Source organism: Rhodnius prolixus, unplaced genomic scaffold (genome assembly GCF_049639745.1).
Source record: "Rhodnius prolixus isolate KJV_2025 unplaced genomic scaffold, Rpr scaffold_5, whole genome shotgun sequence".
In the NCBI taxonomy this organism is placed as follows: Eukaryota; Metazoa; Arthropoda; class Insecta; order Hemiptera; family Reduviidae; genus Rhodnius; species Rhodnius prolixus.
Window position 1 is genome coordinate 14,214,891 of NW_027411624.1, and position 18,806 is coordinate 14,233,696.

The following is an 18,806-nucleotide window of genomic DNA, read 5'->3' on the forward strand; positions in this document are numbered from 1 at the left end:
TGTTATTGTAAAAATTTCAAGTGTAGAAAAACTTTTTTTGCGCGGAAAAACGAGAATTTTTTTTTAAAACAGCTCCTTAACCCCACAAAGTTCCTTATTCTAAATAATTTTAAAGTTAAAATTCTTTTCGTCCAACAAAAAACTACAAACTTTGTGGAGCTAAAAAGTGAAATTGTTGTCAAAATGTTTCCCTAGAAACGGATCACGAATAGTTTAACTGATGATAATAACTATCACTATGTAGTTCATCTATTGTTTGGTTAGAAACAATGAGTGGCATATTTAACAGTAATTTTCTCTTAAGCCAGTTAGCTTTCTTCTTAATCGTCTTAATCATTTTTTTAATCATTATTTTATTGTAACTCTCTAGTCTTGTCTAAATATTATTTAGCCTGTTTTTGTATGGATTGGTATACGTTACCTGTGCTGTGCTGCAGTATTTTGAAAATTTGCTTAGATCAAGGCAATGATTTGTCTTCAATCAGAAACTTCGAAATTGTCTTGTAGATATAATAAAAGTTAATAAAATATTTTCTTTCTGTCGTTGGGCAAAAGTAATCCCTTAATGGCTCGGCCGTACTAGTCATATACATATGTTATACATATATTGTATAACAGATTCAAAAAGCCTTATCCCCTGAGAATTTCGGCTCTTATTGTTACCAAAATATGTGTACAAAATAATTCACATCTCTTTAAAAGAATTTATTTTAAAACCAAGGCAAAACTAATTATAATTGATTATTCACAGAAGTGAATGTGACATACTGTGATGACACATGTGACATAATTAAATTGCATTTTTAATTGACAAACAATTTTCAACTTGTAAGCAATTTGAAATATCATGACGTTTAAAGAGTCATTACTTTAATTAAAATCTTAATTACCTAATAATAATTTTTCTTTTATTGGCACTACATTAAATTAAATATAGTGAAAAGAATTTAAAATAAATAAAAAAATTCTAGGGTTCTCGAGCTTCTTTATGGTAGTAATCCATTTTTTCAGGTGGCACTAATGTTTTTAGCAAAGTTACCTGAAATGAAAAATTAATCAATAGGTAATTTATTAATGAGGCACGAAAATAATTATCGTAATTTTTATGTATTTATATATATTTATACAACCTGTTGTATTAGTTGTTTTTCTCTCAAAATTGCTCTTTGAAGTAATACCTTAACTTTGCTCAAGAGTTCACATTTCTGTTCCAGCTGATCCTTAAGAAATTGAAAAGCATTCCTATCACCGGCGCCATCAGCTTTTTTTTTCATAAAATATTTCGAATATATAATGTTTTTTAAAAAATAAAAAAATAATAAATAAAAAATAAAATATTATGTTTTGTCTAAGCGTTATATCAATGTGATTACCTAAATAAGATTGATTACACAGTTTAGCATCAGCGTCTCTCAATTGCTCTTCAAGTGATAAATTTCTTTCTACAGCATCCATGTAGTTCTCCTCCATTTTTTGTAGTTCACTTTGTAATTTTTTTACATAATCCTGAACAAAGTAAGGGATATTAGTCAATAACTTATTATTAAGTGTCGTTGAATTAAAGAAATTATTAATTACCAATAACAAATTAAGAAGAATAATATTCCTTTAAAAAATCAAACAGTAACTTTTATTGTTTCTTATAGAACATTTATTGAGTTTAAATGAAATTTTCGAAATGCAAACAATAACAAAAATCAATCATTGAACCTTGAATGAATTTTTGAAAAGTTGTATAATTTCAACACATTTGATTGTAAACAATTTTAATAGGAATACAACTGTTCTAATTATGTAGACAGTATTTCAGCAACCCTCCATACAACGCTGATCTACTGTGCTATGATAAAAATTGATCAAATTTTCTAGCCAAGCCTTGTAAGAACTTGCTAGAAAGTTACTCTTCAAAGCTATAGTAACAAAACTACTGAGTGGGCAATCCTCCATCAGCTCCAAACTCCATTGCAAATCATGTGGAAGAAATTAGTCCTTACTAAAACTTTTTAAAATCAATACGTAATAATCAGCGTTGCGACCTAACCATCTGTTCTTAAAAAATGCGAAAGAAAAACACTCATGTTATTAATAAAGTTCTGCTCAATCTAAAATAATCTAACAATTCTATTTATTTCATTTTAAGAGGCTGTTTTTTGGGTCACTAATACAATTGAATTTAAAGTTGGGCCACAACATATCATAGGCAATGTTTTTTCCTTACCTTATGAACAAAATTGGAATTTTCCTCTCTTAATTTGGCTATTACTTTCCTCAACGCTGAGACGGCCTTAATTAAATCTTTTTTACTTTGCAACTTGAATCTCTAAATAAATATAATTAATTGTTAAAATAAATAGAAAGCAAAATTGTATTTTACAATTTTATCACTCTATTTTATCTTACCTGATCTTCGTTATTAGGGGAGTCAGTGGTTGACCTGCAATTTATAACAACGGTTTTAGTATTCATTATTTAAAAAAAAAAAAAAAAAAAAAAAAAAAAAAAAAAATAGCAAAGCTATGTAGATAAAAGCTAGATAATAACCTTGGCGTCTGTAATGGTGTTCCATTCAATCTATTGTCATCTAGAAATTCTTTTTCAATAAATTCAGCTTCTTTGCTTGTTAAACCAGCCAGACTTTTGGCTAACATATCTGACAAATTAAGAATTAATTAAAAGCGTAAATTGCAATAAGTATTGATACAGCTCAGAAATACTGTTGACCCTTTTTAAAGATGAAATAGAATAATATTTGGATAGTACGCGGGGATTTAGAAAGTTTATACCAAAAATTAAGTTTGTCTGCTACAACCTATTTGAAATTTACAATTTTTATCTAATATAAACTATCTACTATCTAAAAAAATTGCATTACTACCTTCATTTTATAAGTTATTCAGACCAATGGAGCAAATACTTTTTACCTTTTAGTAGGTGATAGCTCAACAACAACTGGTGGGAGAAACCCTTAACCTCATGAAAAGAGGAGGTTTCTGCTATTAGATTTAAATTTCTCTTCTTTAAATTGTGAATTTTCCGCTCATTGAATGTCTTTTTTTAACTTAAGCTTTTATTTAAATTATAAAATTATATACCTTCGCTTATTTTTAGCCTTCTTTGCAGTGCCACACGTTCTTTTTCCATTTTAGAAATAATTGATTTTAATCTAGTTATCTGGGTTTCATACATTTCTATCTGCAATGATTTGTCTTTGATTTCATGTTTATATTTTTCATTCATTGATTGTAATTTTTTCTTTTCTTCCCATTTAGTTACTTCCTCTGCACACTAAATAAGATATTTTTAAAATCATTTTAATTTTGATAATGGAAATAGAATAAAGCAAAAATATTTTAGAATAAAATAGAACATTTTTAAAATATAATAAAGAAACGATAGGAAGGTGATTTATAGTATTTGATTTTTTAAATTTAGCGTTTAATAAAAATTGAAATGAAAAAAGAAACAAAGAATACAAAGATGTTACAGTTTCTAAGACGAAATATAATAATAAAAAAGGTAAATTCAAGGATCACGGAGTAGTAATTAGTTCAGGTATTCTGAAAGATCATCGGCACACTTGTTGACATTAAAATTAAGAAAGTAGAATTTGTTAAACCAGATGAAACGCTGGACATTTCATGTGGCCTGCTCTCTTCACGATGGCACATAACATTACATCAAATGATTGAATAGTTGCTTATACCGAAATCCACAAGAATTTACAGTAGAACGCTTGGAATACCAATTTTTAATCGTAGTATCAATCTAAATCAAAATTGGTGTTGCTACACTTAAGGAATGAAATTACTCTAACTCATTCTTTTGGATTAAGATTGCAGTAAACATAGAACAACTTCAATTTATAATTGAAGATAATATAGAAAGATTGAAGAACGCGTGACGGAAAAAAATAATAATAATATGATTAAGTTGAAAAAAAAATGAATAGCGTTGCTTGTGAATTTACTCAATCATATTCATTCTACTCGAAATATGCTGGACTTATCTTGAGTAACTTAATTCCACAGATTAGATTTTAGTTAAAAGAGAAAAGGGCAGAAACATGGGACGCATACACCAAATAGATGTGTTTGTATTCAAAAAGATGCATGACTAAATAATATTCATTTTAAAAGAACTAACTCTATCCTTCCTTATTTGCAGATTACTCTTTTCTCTATTTTTACAAGATTCTAATTCCTCTTCTAACTGTTTAATCCTATCTAATAACGTAAATTCTCTTTTAACAGCCTTGTTAGTGCTTTTGGAAGACCTTAAGACAAAAAAAAATAAATGATCAATTTTCACAAAACAAGAGTTAGCAATTGAATTTACATAATTGTATAAAAAAAAAAGGTAATAATACTAACTTGATGGAACATATATGTTTAAGTTTAGATATTTCTCCTTCAAATGTTTTTATTTTATTTTTCATCTCTTCTTCTTTCTTTTTAAATTTTAAATTTTCACTTCGTAATTTATTTTTAATGCCAAGTTCTGCATTTGTCTAAAAAATAAGTAAAACATCATTTGAAGCCGACCTAATCATAACTTATTCTAAAAAATAAATTCTAAATTAAATTAAGTCAGTAAGATATATACAAACTTTAATTTCATTTATTGTCATTTTAAGTTCTTCAATTTCTTGATCCCTCTTAATTAATTCATTCTCTACGTCATTTGTTGATGAGTTTTCTTGTGCACTAAAATAATAAAGTAATTATTTGCTACATTTTATTCCAATCTTGTTTAGGATAAGTGGTGAATAATTTGTATTTTTAGAGTTTATCTATTGAGGATATGAACTTATCGAAAACTTGGGTAAGATACAAAATATAAGCAATTCTAGACTATTTTGTCATCAACATTTTAGCAATGCTCTAACAAAACCTTCCTGACTCGTAAAAAAAAAAGAAATAATCTACAACTGATAGCAGGTAATTACAAATTTTACGCCTGCACACTTCAAAGTTAAACATATAAAAAACTTTTGTAGAGTTCCCTAGCTGAGACTGAATTTGCAAGAAACTGCTGAAACTTGCATGTTATAGGAAGACAAACGAAAATCACATTGGCACCGAAAGCATTTTTACTGGATTGAGCAAAACTTTGTACTATTAATTATCAACATTCCTTGGCCCAGAGTTAACATTTTATTTAATTGAGTGTACTAGAGTTTTTATTAAGTATTTATAAATGCTGAAGTGTAAAAAAAAAATTAAATAAAATAAAATTGTAATCCCTTGGCGAGGAAAGTTCCTACAAATAGACTTACCAAATTTTTTAAATATTTTATTGCCGGAGCTTTAAGATTTTTTAAAAAAAACAATCAACGCATTGGTTAAGCTCAGAAAACAAAACTAAATAATCAAAGTAAATTTCAATAAAAGATATCACTTTTATACCTTGTAGCGATATTTTTCCAATTATCCACTTCTTTTTTCGTTTCAATTAATGCACAATTCGATTCATTCAATCGAAATGTTAGATCTCGTATTTCATCTTCTAAATTATGTACTCTAATCAACCATTTTTCCATTAATACTGTGACAGCTTTTGAATCAGTAACTGGCTCTCTTAAGTTAAAAAAAAAAAAAAAAAATACATATGTATATACATTTACATTTTTACTAAAATTGGTAATAATGAAATTAGAGAATTAGCAGATACACATGTTTTGCTTACCTTTTCGGGAGTTTAGCTAATTTATCTTCTAATTCATTATTTCGTTCAGAAAGTTTTGCACATTCTTCAGAGCATTTTTCTAATAAATTTTTATACTTTTCAATAACATTTTCTTTTTGCTTTATTATGTTCCGAAAGTTTGTGACGGTTTCCTGAAGTGAAAAACCAAAAAATTAAAATATTTATAGTTTAAATAATCAAATATTGCATAATGTACATTATATACTAGATTCTTTCATGAAGTTTATAGTTTATTGAAATCTTTTCAACTTACTTTCAGACTGACTACTCTTCTATCATTTGATTCCCTATTTTCAACCATAGTTGTATCTAATTTAGTTTGAAGGACATTTAATTTTTCTTCCAATGTCATAATGATAGCATCTTTTTCAGCTACAATCTTCTTTTGTTCAACTAATTCTAAACCATAATTAAATAGTTTGCTTTCCTGTGATTGGAATGTGGCAGCTGCCTGAAATATCAAATTAAGTATTTATAAGAAAAGATTATCTGGGTACATCTTAGACTTTTAAGATTAATTCCATGGTTGCTGAGACCATTCAAAATTTGATTCTCATCAAATAATAATTATAATTACAAAAATGTACTTACTAGCAACGAATATTTAAAAAAAATAACAAATTTTACTTGATAAATTTAACCAACAAAGCACTTACACTTTCAAGACTTGATATTTGAAAAGTTGATTGAACTGGTGTGGTTTCTTTCATTTTATCTAACTGTTCATTAACTTTTCTCATAGCGTTATGAAATTCTTCAAATAATAAATCCTAAACCAAAAGTAATGCATTAAAAACAGTACATAATTTGGTTGTTTATATGTGCATGCATCTCAATGTTTCAATTCTTTGAAAGTTTTAATGTTATTTAAACCATTTATTTTATAGTAATTTTAATACCCAGTAATCGGGGTTTAATAGAGAACTTTAAAAATTTTAATAGATAATTGAATAGTAACGACAGCTGGGAAAACCCTGGACTCATTAAAAGGAGAGATTTCTCCTGTTCGATCTATAAGAGGTTCGTTTTCAAGCCAGAAGATCAATTCCAGGTTTTAATCTAAATCTACTACCAATGAACTTTTCTTGATATGCGCAAGAATGGCATATCCATTCAATGTAATTGATTTTCATTTTATCAACGTATTGAAATCAATGTAAATAAAAAGGAAACAATATTTATTCACAAAACACTTATTTCTAGCAAAATACATGCCTTGTTTTTTTGAAGCTCTAAAAGAGCTTCTTCTGTAGATGTTTTAATAGTTTCTAAATCACGACGTAATTCATCACACTTTTCTCTGAGATCAATTTCATTTTCTTCGATTCTACTGAATTTTGTTTTGAAGCTATTACCATCTTCACTTGTATCAACATCTTTTTCATCAAATGAATTTTTCTGTTTTTCACTTGGTGTTTTAGATCCATTTTTATGGCCGTTACTTTTTATTACAGCATTTATTGAGGTTTCATTTGTTGGCACTTCCTGTAAATCACTTCCCTCCGTTTCCCTAGTAGATTAATTATTAATTTCAATTAAATGGATACAAAAAACTTGAATACTTATATACACACATCAAAACTTACCCTGGCTTTATTCCATTTGTTGAACTTTTTCTTGAACCATTACTTTTAACGGAACCTGCACTTTTTATTGATCCAGCACTTTTAATTGACCTGCCAGTGTTGCTGTGGATGCTTCGTACACTTCCAGCACTAGATGGGTGTTGAAAATCAGTTTGTGTTGCATTTGTTTCCAAATTTATAAATTCAGTTTCAGTACTCTCTTCCTTTTTACGTGATTGTTCAATATTAAATAGTGTGGCTTCAAGAGCATCTGTTTTTCCTTCAGAACTACCATCATTTTCTAAGATATTGTCTTTGTTTTGATTATTGTTAATTTCTTCAATAGTATTAATGTTCTCGTCTTCCTTTTCTATTTCTTTTTCTGTTTTCAGTTCTTCATTTACATCACGTTGATTTTCAGCAACATCCTCTATGTCTCCCTCTTCTTGAACTTCTTTTTCTTCGTCTTCTTCTTCCTCCTTTATAAAAATGAATAAATTAATAAAATAATGTTATTCGAAGTACGTGTAATTTATGTAGTTTTTGAAGACAATTACTCCAAGCGTGGTAAAATAGAACAGAACCAAGGCTACGCGAAGAGCTGAAAACTTAACTGTAAAAGGCTTTTGAATGGCTCTTTGTTATGAATGTATTTACTGCTCCCAAATGTAAAATAGTTAATACTGAAGTTATTTGGAGTCGGGGCCAGAGAAATAAAAGCACAGACCTGAAAACAGGAGTTGTAAACGTTATTGTTGGTAGCCAACAAAAGTAAGGCGAAGGTAAAGCGTTAGGAACCCCAAAGTGAGTGCGCTGGACGAATTCCCAAGAAACTAACCCCCCCCAAAAAATCGTTGCTCTCTTCAGAATACTAATGGGAAACGATTACCTCGGTGAGCATCTGCATCGAGTTTTAGTTGCCGAATCGTTTTCCTTTGTGAGTCTTGACAATAACGATGATAACTGCTGCCCTGCAAGACGTCTGCCCTGCTCTGTGCGACATTTGATTAGAATTGAATGATCATAGCGTCTATGCTACGTAGGATAGTTGTACTGAGCTTAGAGTTTACGTAGTAGATAGCATGAGGGGAAAAAAATTTAGTTTCTCAAATAGCCATATTACTTTCGCTTTTCTCAAGGCTTGAATATCACCAATTAGATTACGAATGCACTTTTAGGCTGTTACAGATTAAATATCTAGTAATCACTGTTTTATGAAAAAGATGTGCATGCTTTGCGTCAATTATATACGCAGTCGAGAAGTCTATCTCTAATTCCCTACCTCATAGGTCTTCGGAAGGCTGACCAGTCCTAAAATTAACTCTTTAAAGACATTTTAAAAATTATTATAAGTGTAATGTTCTTACTTTCACTTTTCTAGGAGCAGGAACTGGAAGATCAGCGTTATCAGGTTTCGATATTGAATCTTCCAATTCACCGATTCGTAGATACGATGTTTGTAATTCAGCTTGAAAGTAACTTTCTCTATATCTGAAATAAAAGAAAACAATGTTATGAGTAAAAATAATTAAAAAAAAATGAAGTGTACTGAAAATAATTGTTAAAGCTTTAATGTAAGAAAATAAATTTTTAAAAATGGATTTAATCCAGCAATTAGATAGAAAGCACACCACTCTTTTGCCAACGGCCATATGAAGTCTGCAGAATAATTGAGCAAGTGTTCACATGCAACTACGTTAAGTGCACCGTCGGTGCTCGTCCGATCGCCGAATTTAAGCAACATTTTAAGTGGTTAATATCTGAATGGGTGACTGCCAGGTAACACCGCGTGCTGTTGGCTTTAACTTTTACATTAGTTATCTTTATGCAAAAAAGAGAATCAAATGAAACGTAAGTATATAGGGAATAATCTTGTGTAGTGGATTTAAAAAACTTGATATTTCTAATAAATTTTTACTCAGCCTTACCCCTCTTAGGTGGAGAACCCAATTTTTTGAATGCGGAAACATGCGTTTGAGAAGACAGGGTCTTTATTATCAATTACAATTATTATGTAGTATAATGTACGCATGTGGACTCTTATCTCTATTATTCTACAGATTTCATTAAACTAAGCATTTTAACAAATGTTTTATTTACAGTAACAAAGATAGTATAGTTCATAGAAATAACACTTTAGTGTTCGGTCGTGACCGAGACCATTCGGCCAGTTTGGCTAGCGTCCGTCTCTCGAGAGTCAGCCTCGCGCCCGCGCGCGTACTAATGTACGCATCCGCCTTAATTTCCTTTTTCTACATATTTCTTATCGCTTATTATTATGTTCTTATTTTACACCTTTTTATTCTCTTAAACTTTCCGTCTATATTAACTTGTTGTTTCCGGTTCTGATCCAATTGCGTCACTACCTATACCTTCTATTTCCTTTCCCCGTTGTTTGTGTGTCTATATTCTAGACCCTTTGCCCCACTACCTCCTTTTGGACCAGGTGGTCACTCCTCCAGTCTGTACAGTTCCCTGCTAGTCCTTGCTTAAGACGCCTCTCTGCTCACGCTTTAGCAACTTTTAACGCATCTCAGCCCGCTTCACTTCCGCTGACACCTAACAGTACGCATCATCCGCATCTAAACGCCTCTCCAGAATATCGCTTCACGCATATTCCACCGCTTATAGTGCACTTATTGCACTATTCCCCCTTTACTCTTCCGCTTACCTCATTTCCACTTCCGTTACGCTTCTCTGAGCCTGAGCCCAAATATTGCCTCCCTTTCTCAAAGCTCAACACACACACACACATTTACATAAACATATATATACGCTTCCGCTCCACAGCTTCCTTTCCTCTCATCGCTTCTCAGGCAGCTTATCAACATACCTCACGCACATCGCTCCTTGCAAAGGGTAAGTACCTTCCCCATTTTCTTTTATTTCTCTTTATTTTTTCTATTCTTCTTTGTCTACTATTATTTCGTACAGCGCCCACTTGGGCACCTTAGCATTTGGGTGTAGGCGGCCACGCGCGCCTACACTTTAGAATGATGAATATATACACTAACCACGTGCTAAAACCGTCCATAAAATCAATTTTCACTCAAAACGTTTCAAGAAAAACTAATAGGTTATTTACAAGAGCATTTTGTAAATCAAAGTTTAACAGCTCATTACCAATAATTTTCCAATCAAAAACTGTGCAGGTCTGATTGCGTATGTACTCTAAAATTGGAATTCTAGTATTTCATGTAAATCTCAATTTTTGTAGTGACTGAACCGTGCATGACACAAAAATTGAACTTTAATGATAACAATATCAATGGAAATTTCCCTTCTTCAGAAATGATCTTATAAAAAAGGTACTAAGTAATACTGTTTATTGTTAATTAATACTAAATCGTTTAAGTTCTGTAGTTTAGGGTGTGCTGGTGTTTAATTAGTGGTCTGTTTCGATCTATCTGCTAAAAAATGGAAAATGTAAAACCTTTGTGAAATAAATTAAGTGCATGCAATACTTTGTAAATTATTATGAAATAATTTTTATTTCATAATAGTAACAGTTATTAATTCTCTCTACCACTACAACCAAAATAATACACTTGTATATTTCGTAACCTGGATTCATGCAGCTGCTGGCGAAGAGCATCATTTATTCCTTGTAACTTATTTAAAGCAGCTTGCAACCTCATGGCTGGATGATACCATCCGCTAATATGTCTTGCATCCAATAATTCAAGAATTTTTTCTAAACTTTCAGATTCTATGATGACATTGCTCGAACCGTCCTGTTTTTGAATACTCTCCATAATTTCATGAAGTCCTTTTCGTAAGCCTTCATTTTCTTCAATCAACATTTGTACACGTTCTTCGAGTTCTCTTACCTCTGTTAAAACAAATAAAAATGAACATAACGAGCTTAATTTATTTACGTTTAATTCAATCAAATTATATTTAATTAGTATATGTTATTTTATCAACTTTAACCTTTACAGGATTTTATCAATTTTTCGACAAAACTTCCATTAATGTATTAAATCCTTTTTCATCAGAATTTTTCTATGAGGCTAGCGCCACCCAGTGAACAACTATCAATTCCTAGAGCTTTTTATTAACAGAAAAGCTCGGTCTATTGCAGAGCCTGGGTCCTTAGAACCCTAATAATTCATGCTCTATCAAGAAATTCAATATAGTAATCAGCTTATTATTGCTTAATGAGGCAATTCCTTACAGTACTTTTTGTTTGAAAAGTTTATAAGGATCTTCTACACCAGCTAGAAGTTAGAAGATGTCGGTATGTAAAAATGAGTATTAAGAAAGAAAACAAGACTTGCAAAACTTCAATAAATATGCTACTCATAAATTTTACCACAAATTTTTAAAGAAAAAACGTTACCAAGTACCGCATAGACAAAATCTAGGTATTAATATTCTAATTTTTTACTATTATTTTTCTTAATTGAAAGTACATTTAAAACACAATATTTTAATCCTTTCAAAATATCGGAACAAAAGAGTAGATAAAAACGTTTAGCTCCTTAAATTTTACTGTACCGTCTTTTACAAATGCTTCTAAATTTCAAGCATCGAAGTACAAAGAAGCAATTTATAAAATCCTTTGATAAAGTTTTTGGGATTCAATTAATGAATTAATGAGACTGGTCCATTGAGTCAAAATTTAAGCATATTTGAAGAACTATTTGCGATCTGAATAATTAATCTCATTGGGATAGTTATTTTTTAAAAAACTATTAAACTATTTTGTATACAAAATTGGCACATTTCTTCTTTTTGTAGATTTCATGATGCTTAAATATTTTTAAAACATCTTTAGTTATAATTTTTCCTTAAAGTTTTTAAATCCTTAGATTTCATTAATTAAATTATTTGTAACATTATATTTTATGAATGTTATTTTTAGCAATTTTCAAATATGTATTTAATTTAGGTGCTAACAACTACATAATGTCAGGAATATTATGGTCAACATTTTAGTTACCTCAAGTATTTTTGATTTTTTAAATAATGAAACCAACTTTTTAGAGGATTAAACATTATTTTTAGGATTTAATGTAATCTTCAACATAAAGATCTCCCTACAAAGTATAATTCTTTTAACTATCGTTAAGTTTTAAAAACTTTGCAGGTGACTATGCTATTTTCTTTTTTCTTTTTTTAAACTGATACTTGTGAGGAGTTTATTCGGTACTTTTATAAGGTAAAGCCCCAATTACATTTTCTCCGCTGTAAATCCCAATTTTCTAAATTTATTTAATAAATTATGGTTTTTGTAAAATTAATATTTATTATTAAATAAGTTATTATTTATTAGTAAAATATTCTGAAATCCAAAAAATATTGTTAGCAATGTGCTCTAATTTAAAAGAATAGTATTTTAATTCGAAAACTAAATAAATGAAAATCAGATTGAATTTTCAACTTTATTTCTCCTTCTCTTTAGGGAAAACAATTGTTCACCTGTGCTTTCTTTTGAGACCACCTTCTTTCCTGTATCTTCTACTTCCCCATTTATAGAACCACTCGCTCTGCTTGAATTTAGGCCACCAGTTAAGATTTTGATTTGAGCTCGAAGGTCAAAGTTCTTTAATAAAACAAAAAAATATTATAAAAAGCAAGTTGGTAACTAAAGCAAGAGTGATGGGTTTATACACTTTTGACAAGCAATTAGTTTAATCTTTGTTGATTACATTTAAAAGACAATTTAAGGAGAAGTAGTATTTCCGGCCATTTCCTTTTTATTTCGGCTAAAATGTAAGCTTAAAAGGGTAATAGCAGATGAGACCAACAAAGTTCAGTAATGCAAAGAAACAAACCAAATAACGCAAAACATTAACTCAAAATTATATTTAATGTTTTTGAAGGCAAATTTGGAATCTCTTTCTTTAAACTAAATTGAAATGTAAACATACTGAATTTTCGGTTGTTTAAGGAAGTAAAGAAACGTTTTATTTAACTACTTATAATTTTTCAGTTGCTATGGTTTTCACTTCCCAATTCTAGTACTTGTAAAATATTAGAATTTTAGGTACATCCACGAAGTGATCCAGGCTTCCTGGACAAGCTGTATGCTCTTATAATTTTCTCTTTCAAGAAACCTCTTACAGCTTACTGTACAGTGATGGATGTATGTACTAAGTGATCACTTCCGGAAGTTAGCAGTCTTATTAAATTATTAATTAATTCAATGTTTTGCGCTTTAATTGCATTCTTCATTTCAAAAAGTTGTAGTGTCATGAAGAGTCAAATTTTCTAGGATTTAAATTTATGCGCGCTGTAGGCCTGAAGTAGGAGAAACATGATAGATAAAATTTTATTTTTTTGTGTTTTATAAATTTATATATTTTACCTGTACGCTTAAATGAATTGCAGTTTGCTGAACTTGGTTTAGTTGAGTTCTCAAATCCAGTTCACTAATTTTATCTTCATCATCAACATTAGATAAAATTTTTTCTCTAAAAAAAAAAAAATACACATGTAATTTTTATCTGTAAAGTATTTTGCCATCTCCTACTTTTTTAAGGCGTTGTTTTACTCCCAACAACCAAATTTTGGTGTTGTGGATGGAAGGCGGAAGCTCTACTGTAACTCACTTCCAGTAAATAAAGAAAAGACTATCGCGGTACTCGAAGAGGTAATCTTTCACTTACTAGTATGCGCTCATAACTACTACTCCAAACCCGCCCTAATTTTTATCCATTGAAATACAAATATGAATGGAAAATAGAAGTTACATTTAAATAATGAAACGAAATACTATTTGGTGTCATATTTAAAACTATTTAAAATAAAAACAAAATCACACACTTCCATAAGAACATTGATTTAAATCATACCCATCAACTTGGATTTCATCACCAGCTTTCAAATGTAATTCATTAATCTCTTGAACCAAATTAAGAATTTGCTTGTCTCGAATACTAAGTTGTTTTTTAGTATCTTTGATTTCTTTCCTAGCTTCTGCCAAACCATAAACACCATCTTCATACTCTTTCAATTGGATTATTAGCTCCGTCATCTAAATTATGAAAGAATATCTCAATTATTTTGGATTAAATAAAACAAAAAATAAATAAATAAATAAACAGAGGAACTGCTTCACATTCCTTTAAAAATCAGTAAACATTTCGTTTAGACTTGTTTAGCCAAGTAACATCTTAATTTTTATTGATTGGAATATGTAAAAAAAGAAACAACTTGCTGTGCAAAATTAATAATCTTGTTTCGTTTCACTATGAAGTTGATGAGTTTAGAAACAGATTTGTTTGACAATCAATTCAATTTGTTTAGAATCCAGTCCATTTCATGTTCTGGTAATGACTAGCATGTAGAAATTAAGAACAATGTCTACAGAGCAGTGATACTCTATTAAGGCTCCGGACAATCGTGAAACCCGAAAAACCTTAAGATCTGGAGAGAAGATGTGCATTAGTTCTGTCTAATTCCTAACCTACATTTTTTTTTTTAGATGCCATCTTCTTTCAGGTACATTTATGGACAAATTTTATTATAACAGAATTTTACCTCTTCTGCTCGAAATTGAGCGTCTTGTTCTGCTTCATGTACTTTTTCCTGTAAATATACGACCTGATTTTGAGCTTTTTCCAATTCATCTCTGAGCTCTTCTACTTTGCTAGAAGTATCTTCTTCGTTATCCCTAAAACAATATAATTGGTTTAATTCTTTGATGAGGTAGTATCAAAAATATTATTTTACAATACAGAGCTTTACTTTGTTTCAGATGTTTTCTTAAACTCTTGCAAGGCCGCAGTACTTTTTGTAAGATCATCCCCAGCTTGCTTCAATTGACCTCTTAGTTCCTCAATTAATTCCTCCTTTTCTTCGATTGTCTTAACAATATTATTACTATCAGATGATATATTAATTAATCTTAATTCAATATTACTAAAAAAGAATATCATAAAAACGAAAATTACATTCACAAGAGCAGTATAATTGGCTGAAACTTGGGATGTTTGCCTTGTGCTTGATAACTGTGATACTTCACTTAATTTTGCTTTCAATTCTGCAACTTCTTTTTCTTTAAAAGAAAATATTTCCTAAAATAATAAGTTAAATTAATAAATGAACTACAATCTACTTATTAATGTTAGAAAATTTTAAAAATTATTTAATTTACTCTTTGAAGAGTATAAACACTCAGGAAAATATATACTTCAGAAATTTGAAATAATTTTCAATCTACCTGCCATTTTGCCACTCTTTCTTCTAATGCATCAATTAAATCATCAAGATGAGCATCTCTTTTACATTTCTCAGAGATTAATTCGTTAACTTGAGATAATAAAGCTGTATTTCTTTCTTCTATTGTTGATATTTTTTCTAAACAATTTAACCAATATTTGAACAACTGAATACATTTTGCAAAAAAGGTTATAGTGACTGCACTTAAGATTTTATGAAACGAAAAAAATATTTTCATTCCACAAAATTTTAAGGTAACTAATTCGCTAAATGTTACAATCTACACTATCATATTACAAGAGTTTTAGCTATTTTGAGGAAACAGTTTATATTTATTGATAAAAACATCTTGCCTTGGATTTTATCCGTCGTAATACGCATGTTTATTGTATCCCTGACCGGTTTTGGACTTTTTTATCAATAAACTGAGGTAGATTAACTGTGCCAGCAAGTAATCGAAATATTCAGGAAGGAATTAACTTCAAATTCACTAAACCGTAAGACTAGTTTTAAGAGGATACGTGTTTTTCAAATATTCCTTGCTGCACATTCGTTCACTACAGAAAACTTGTTAAAGTTTCACATTTCATCAATGATTTATCTTTGGTTCAAGCAATTTTGTAGTATAATTTTATGGTAGGGTACTCAGTTACCGTAGTCAACCCAAAAATTTGTCAATTGGTCTCTTGGGTCATTATATATTTTATCTAGTGTGTATTTTGGTTGGGAATTTGATATTCATAGTTTCATCGAAACCAACTCAAGGTCATTTGTCAAGCAGAATAACTCAGCTGCTAAAACTAACAGCTGAGTCTTCCAACTGATTGGAATGAATTATTTTTTTAACTTTTTTTTTTAACAAGCTGCAATAGCTTTATTTAATTTTAGTATATTTTAAATGGAACGCAAATGTAAAGTAGGCAGTAGTCACTAATCTGAACGTCATCGATATTTCACCATGATCATGATCGGTAATCTTTGTTAAAGGTTCGGTAGAATAAATAAAATTGTCCATTTAAATAAAACAGCTCATTAAACACAAATGTTTTTAATAAACCTCTAAAATCTGTTCTAAATTGAATGTGGGAAAAGAAGATTTAATGAACATACCTTTAAAATTGTAGTTGGCTTCTCTTAGAGAAATATTTTCGCCAGACAGTTTAGTTAAATTAGTGGTTGCATCTGAAAGCTCTCTTCTAATACTGCTTAATTTTGTATTAAGGATTTCGTTTTCTTTTTCGATTACCTGAAAATATTGTTAATCAAAATTTAAGAGTAAATTTTGAAAAATAATTACAGATACATATATGACAAATACAATTTATAAACCTCTATGTCTGATAATAATTGCAAAATATGTTTATTTTTATGTTGAATAGTTTCTTTCAATTGGGCTACATCTTCAATATTTTCTTCACTTAAACTTGTTGACACACCAGCTTGGTTTTCATTTTGTATTAATATGATTTCTCTCCTGAGTTCATTCTTTTCTTTTTGTAAGTCCGCTACTTCGAGTTGTAACTAGTAAATTGAAAAATTAATTTGTAATTATTTAAAAAATATATTTGGATTTTTTTGTTCAACTATTTATGATCAAAATTATAATTCCTTTTTCACATGATTCATGGGGCTGAATGGATAGAAATTACCTTTTCAACCTGAGCTTTTTCTTCTAACAATTCTCTTTCTTTAGCTTGTATTTCTACAACTAACTCCTCTGTATGTTTTTCAGTCCTAACTCCACCGTTACCTTAGAAATAACATCAACTTAAGTAATTATTACAGGAAAAACTCAAAATTATTCAATTTAGGGTACCTGCGTTAGCTGCTAGTACATCAAGATCTGCCAGTAAAGTTTCTACCTAAAAGAAAAGAACTTCAATCAGCATAACTTCTGGCATTATTTCACTAATCTTAATCATCCACAATACTTTCTCCGATTGTGAGTGACAATATACTGTGGATTTGCACAAAAATATGTAATTTTAGAAACTTATTCAATCTCAGTATCTAGGAAACCGTTGGATTTCCAAAGCATAGGAAATTGGATGACAAAATTCTTTTCTTCTTACTAATGTAAGCAAACTTTCTCATAAAACTGACCAAGTAAAACTGATAAGTACTTTATTGTTTTCTTAAAATACATAACTAGCTTAAAATGTCTGGTTGATTGATTTTCGAGAATTCACGCTCCTGGAAATTCTAGTCAACTATACATTTAGATGATAGAGTTATCTATTAGACTAAAATTGAACGTTAGAGGAACATCTAAACATTCCTCTTTTTTAATAAACTTGAAGTATTGTTTCAAATAAAAGAAGATTTGAAATAATGGAAAAGAGGGTACTTAGTTAAAAGAAAGTTTTAGGAGTCGACTATGAATAAATCTAAAAGATTTAGTAAAATGATACTTCTGATTACTAATATCTTTCACGCCAGAAAGGTATACCCAAAAGGCAATTTTGGACTTAGAGGACCACAAAACAGGTATTTTTAGTAACTCAATATAAAAAATTCAACATGAATAGTACTCTATTTTGTGAAATGAAAACTCAGAATAATTTCATAATAAATCGATTGAATAAATTATCTTTGTTAATAACTGTACTTCCATCTATGTTTCCCATTCTATTTTTTCCCTAATTTCCTTTCTTTTTTTTTTTTTAAATATTTGATTTCTAAATACTGCAAGAACTGTTAATGAAATTTAATCCATATAATAGTAATAATTGTATTGTTAAAGATTTTTTTTTCCAATTAGATTTGTTTTGAGTAGTCTATGTTATTGCCTGAAGATAAGTTATTGATTTACTTAGACACTTGTTAAGATAAAATAGAGGTAGAAAAAATTAATATCAATTTAAAATTCATGTATGGTGCAATACCTCTGTTGAGGGAAATCATAAAACAACTCCTACCTGTTCACCTTTGTATCTTAAAATCTCACGACTAATCTTAAATAATGATTCAAATTTATCTGGTGGTATATTTTGTTCTATATCCATCCATACTATATTCTCATAAAATTCTTCTTTATCTTGTGTGGAAAGTTCTAAAGGATCAACGGCCGTGATTGCATTTAAATCAATTTGAACCATTATTGTTAAATAAAAATGCCAGAACACTTAACAATAAAAAGATATTAAAAACTTGAAAACTTTTATGTTCACTCTTTCCATTGAACTAGAACAAGAAATAAACATTAGTAATATGTCTGCAAGTGTTTTTGTTTTGTTACTATAGTAATATCAAGTGGATTCATTTTCAACGAGAATGGGGAGGTTACCAGTATTATTTCATTGATTAAACTTAGATATTATTCCTGGCCTCTGTTTTATTAATTTTCTATGCTATAGTCTAACAGAT

At 29.5% G+C, this 18,806-nt stretch overlaps 2 protein-coding genes across 4 annotated transcripts in view; one reads left to right on the forward strand and one right to left on the reverse strand.

Moving 5' to 3' along the window:
• Window positions 1–18,806, forward strand: part of LOC141457883 (uncharacterized) — a 40,267-nt gene that overhangs the window by 15,056 nt on the left and 6,405 nt on the right. The gene's annotated exons all lie outside the window — the stretch shown is intronic.
• On the reverse strand, window positions 685–18,695 carry LOC141457871 (uncharacterized). Of its 2 annotated transcripts, none has more exons than XR_012460591.1 (30): window positions 18,359–18,695; window positions 17,257–17,302; window positions 17,090–17,190; window positions 16,770–16,961; window positions 16,551–16,686; window positions 15,442–15,578; window positions 15,173–15,295; window positions 14,967–15,085; window positions 14,760–14,892; window positions 14,072–14,253; window positions 13,585–13,690; window positions 12,696–12,819; window positions 10,836–11,103; window positions 8,639–8,762; window positions 7,293–7,750; window positions 6,922–7,216; window positions 6,363–6,476; window positions 5,960–6,157; window positions 5,686–5,837; window positions 5,406–5,576; window positions 4,607–4,703; window positions 4,371–4,507; window positions 4,144–4,273; window positions 3,093–3,285; window positions 2,542–2,650; window positions 2,401–2,434; window positions 2,219–2,320; window positions 1,374–1,506; window positions 1,131–1,220; window positions 685–1,039 (listed from the first exon to the last, which is right to left on the reverse strand). XR_012460591.1 is itself a non-coding variant. In XM_074135197.1 (30 exons), exons 1-30 carry the CDS (start codon window positions 18,536–18,538, stop codon window positions 968–970), a joined length of 4,497 nt encoding a protein of 1,498 aa, XP_073991298.1. In that variant the 5' UTR covers window positions 18,539–18,695; the 3' UTR covers window positions 685–967. The 2 variants fall into 2 exon arrangements, 1 of the variants encoding a protein (XP_073991298.1); XM_074135197.1 differs by having other exon boundaries at window positions 1,131–1,261.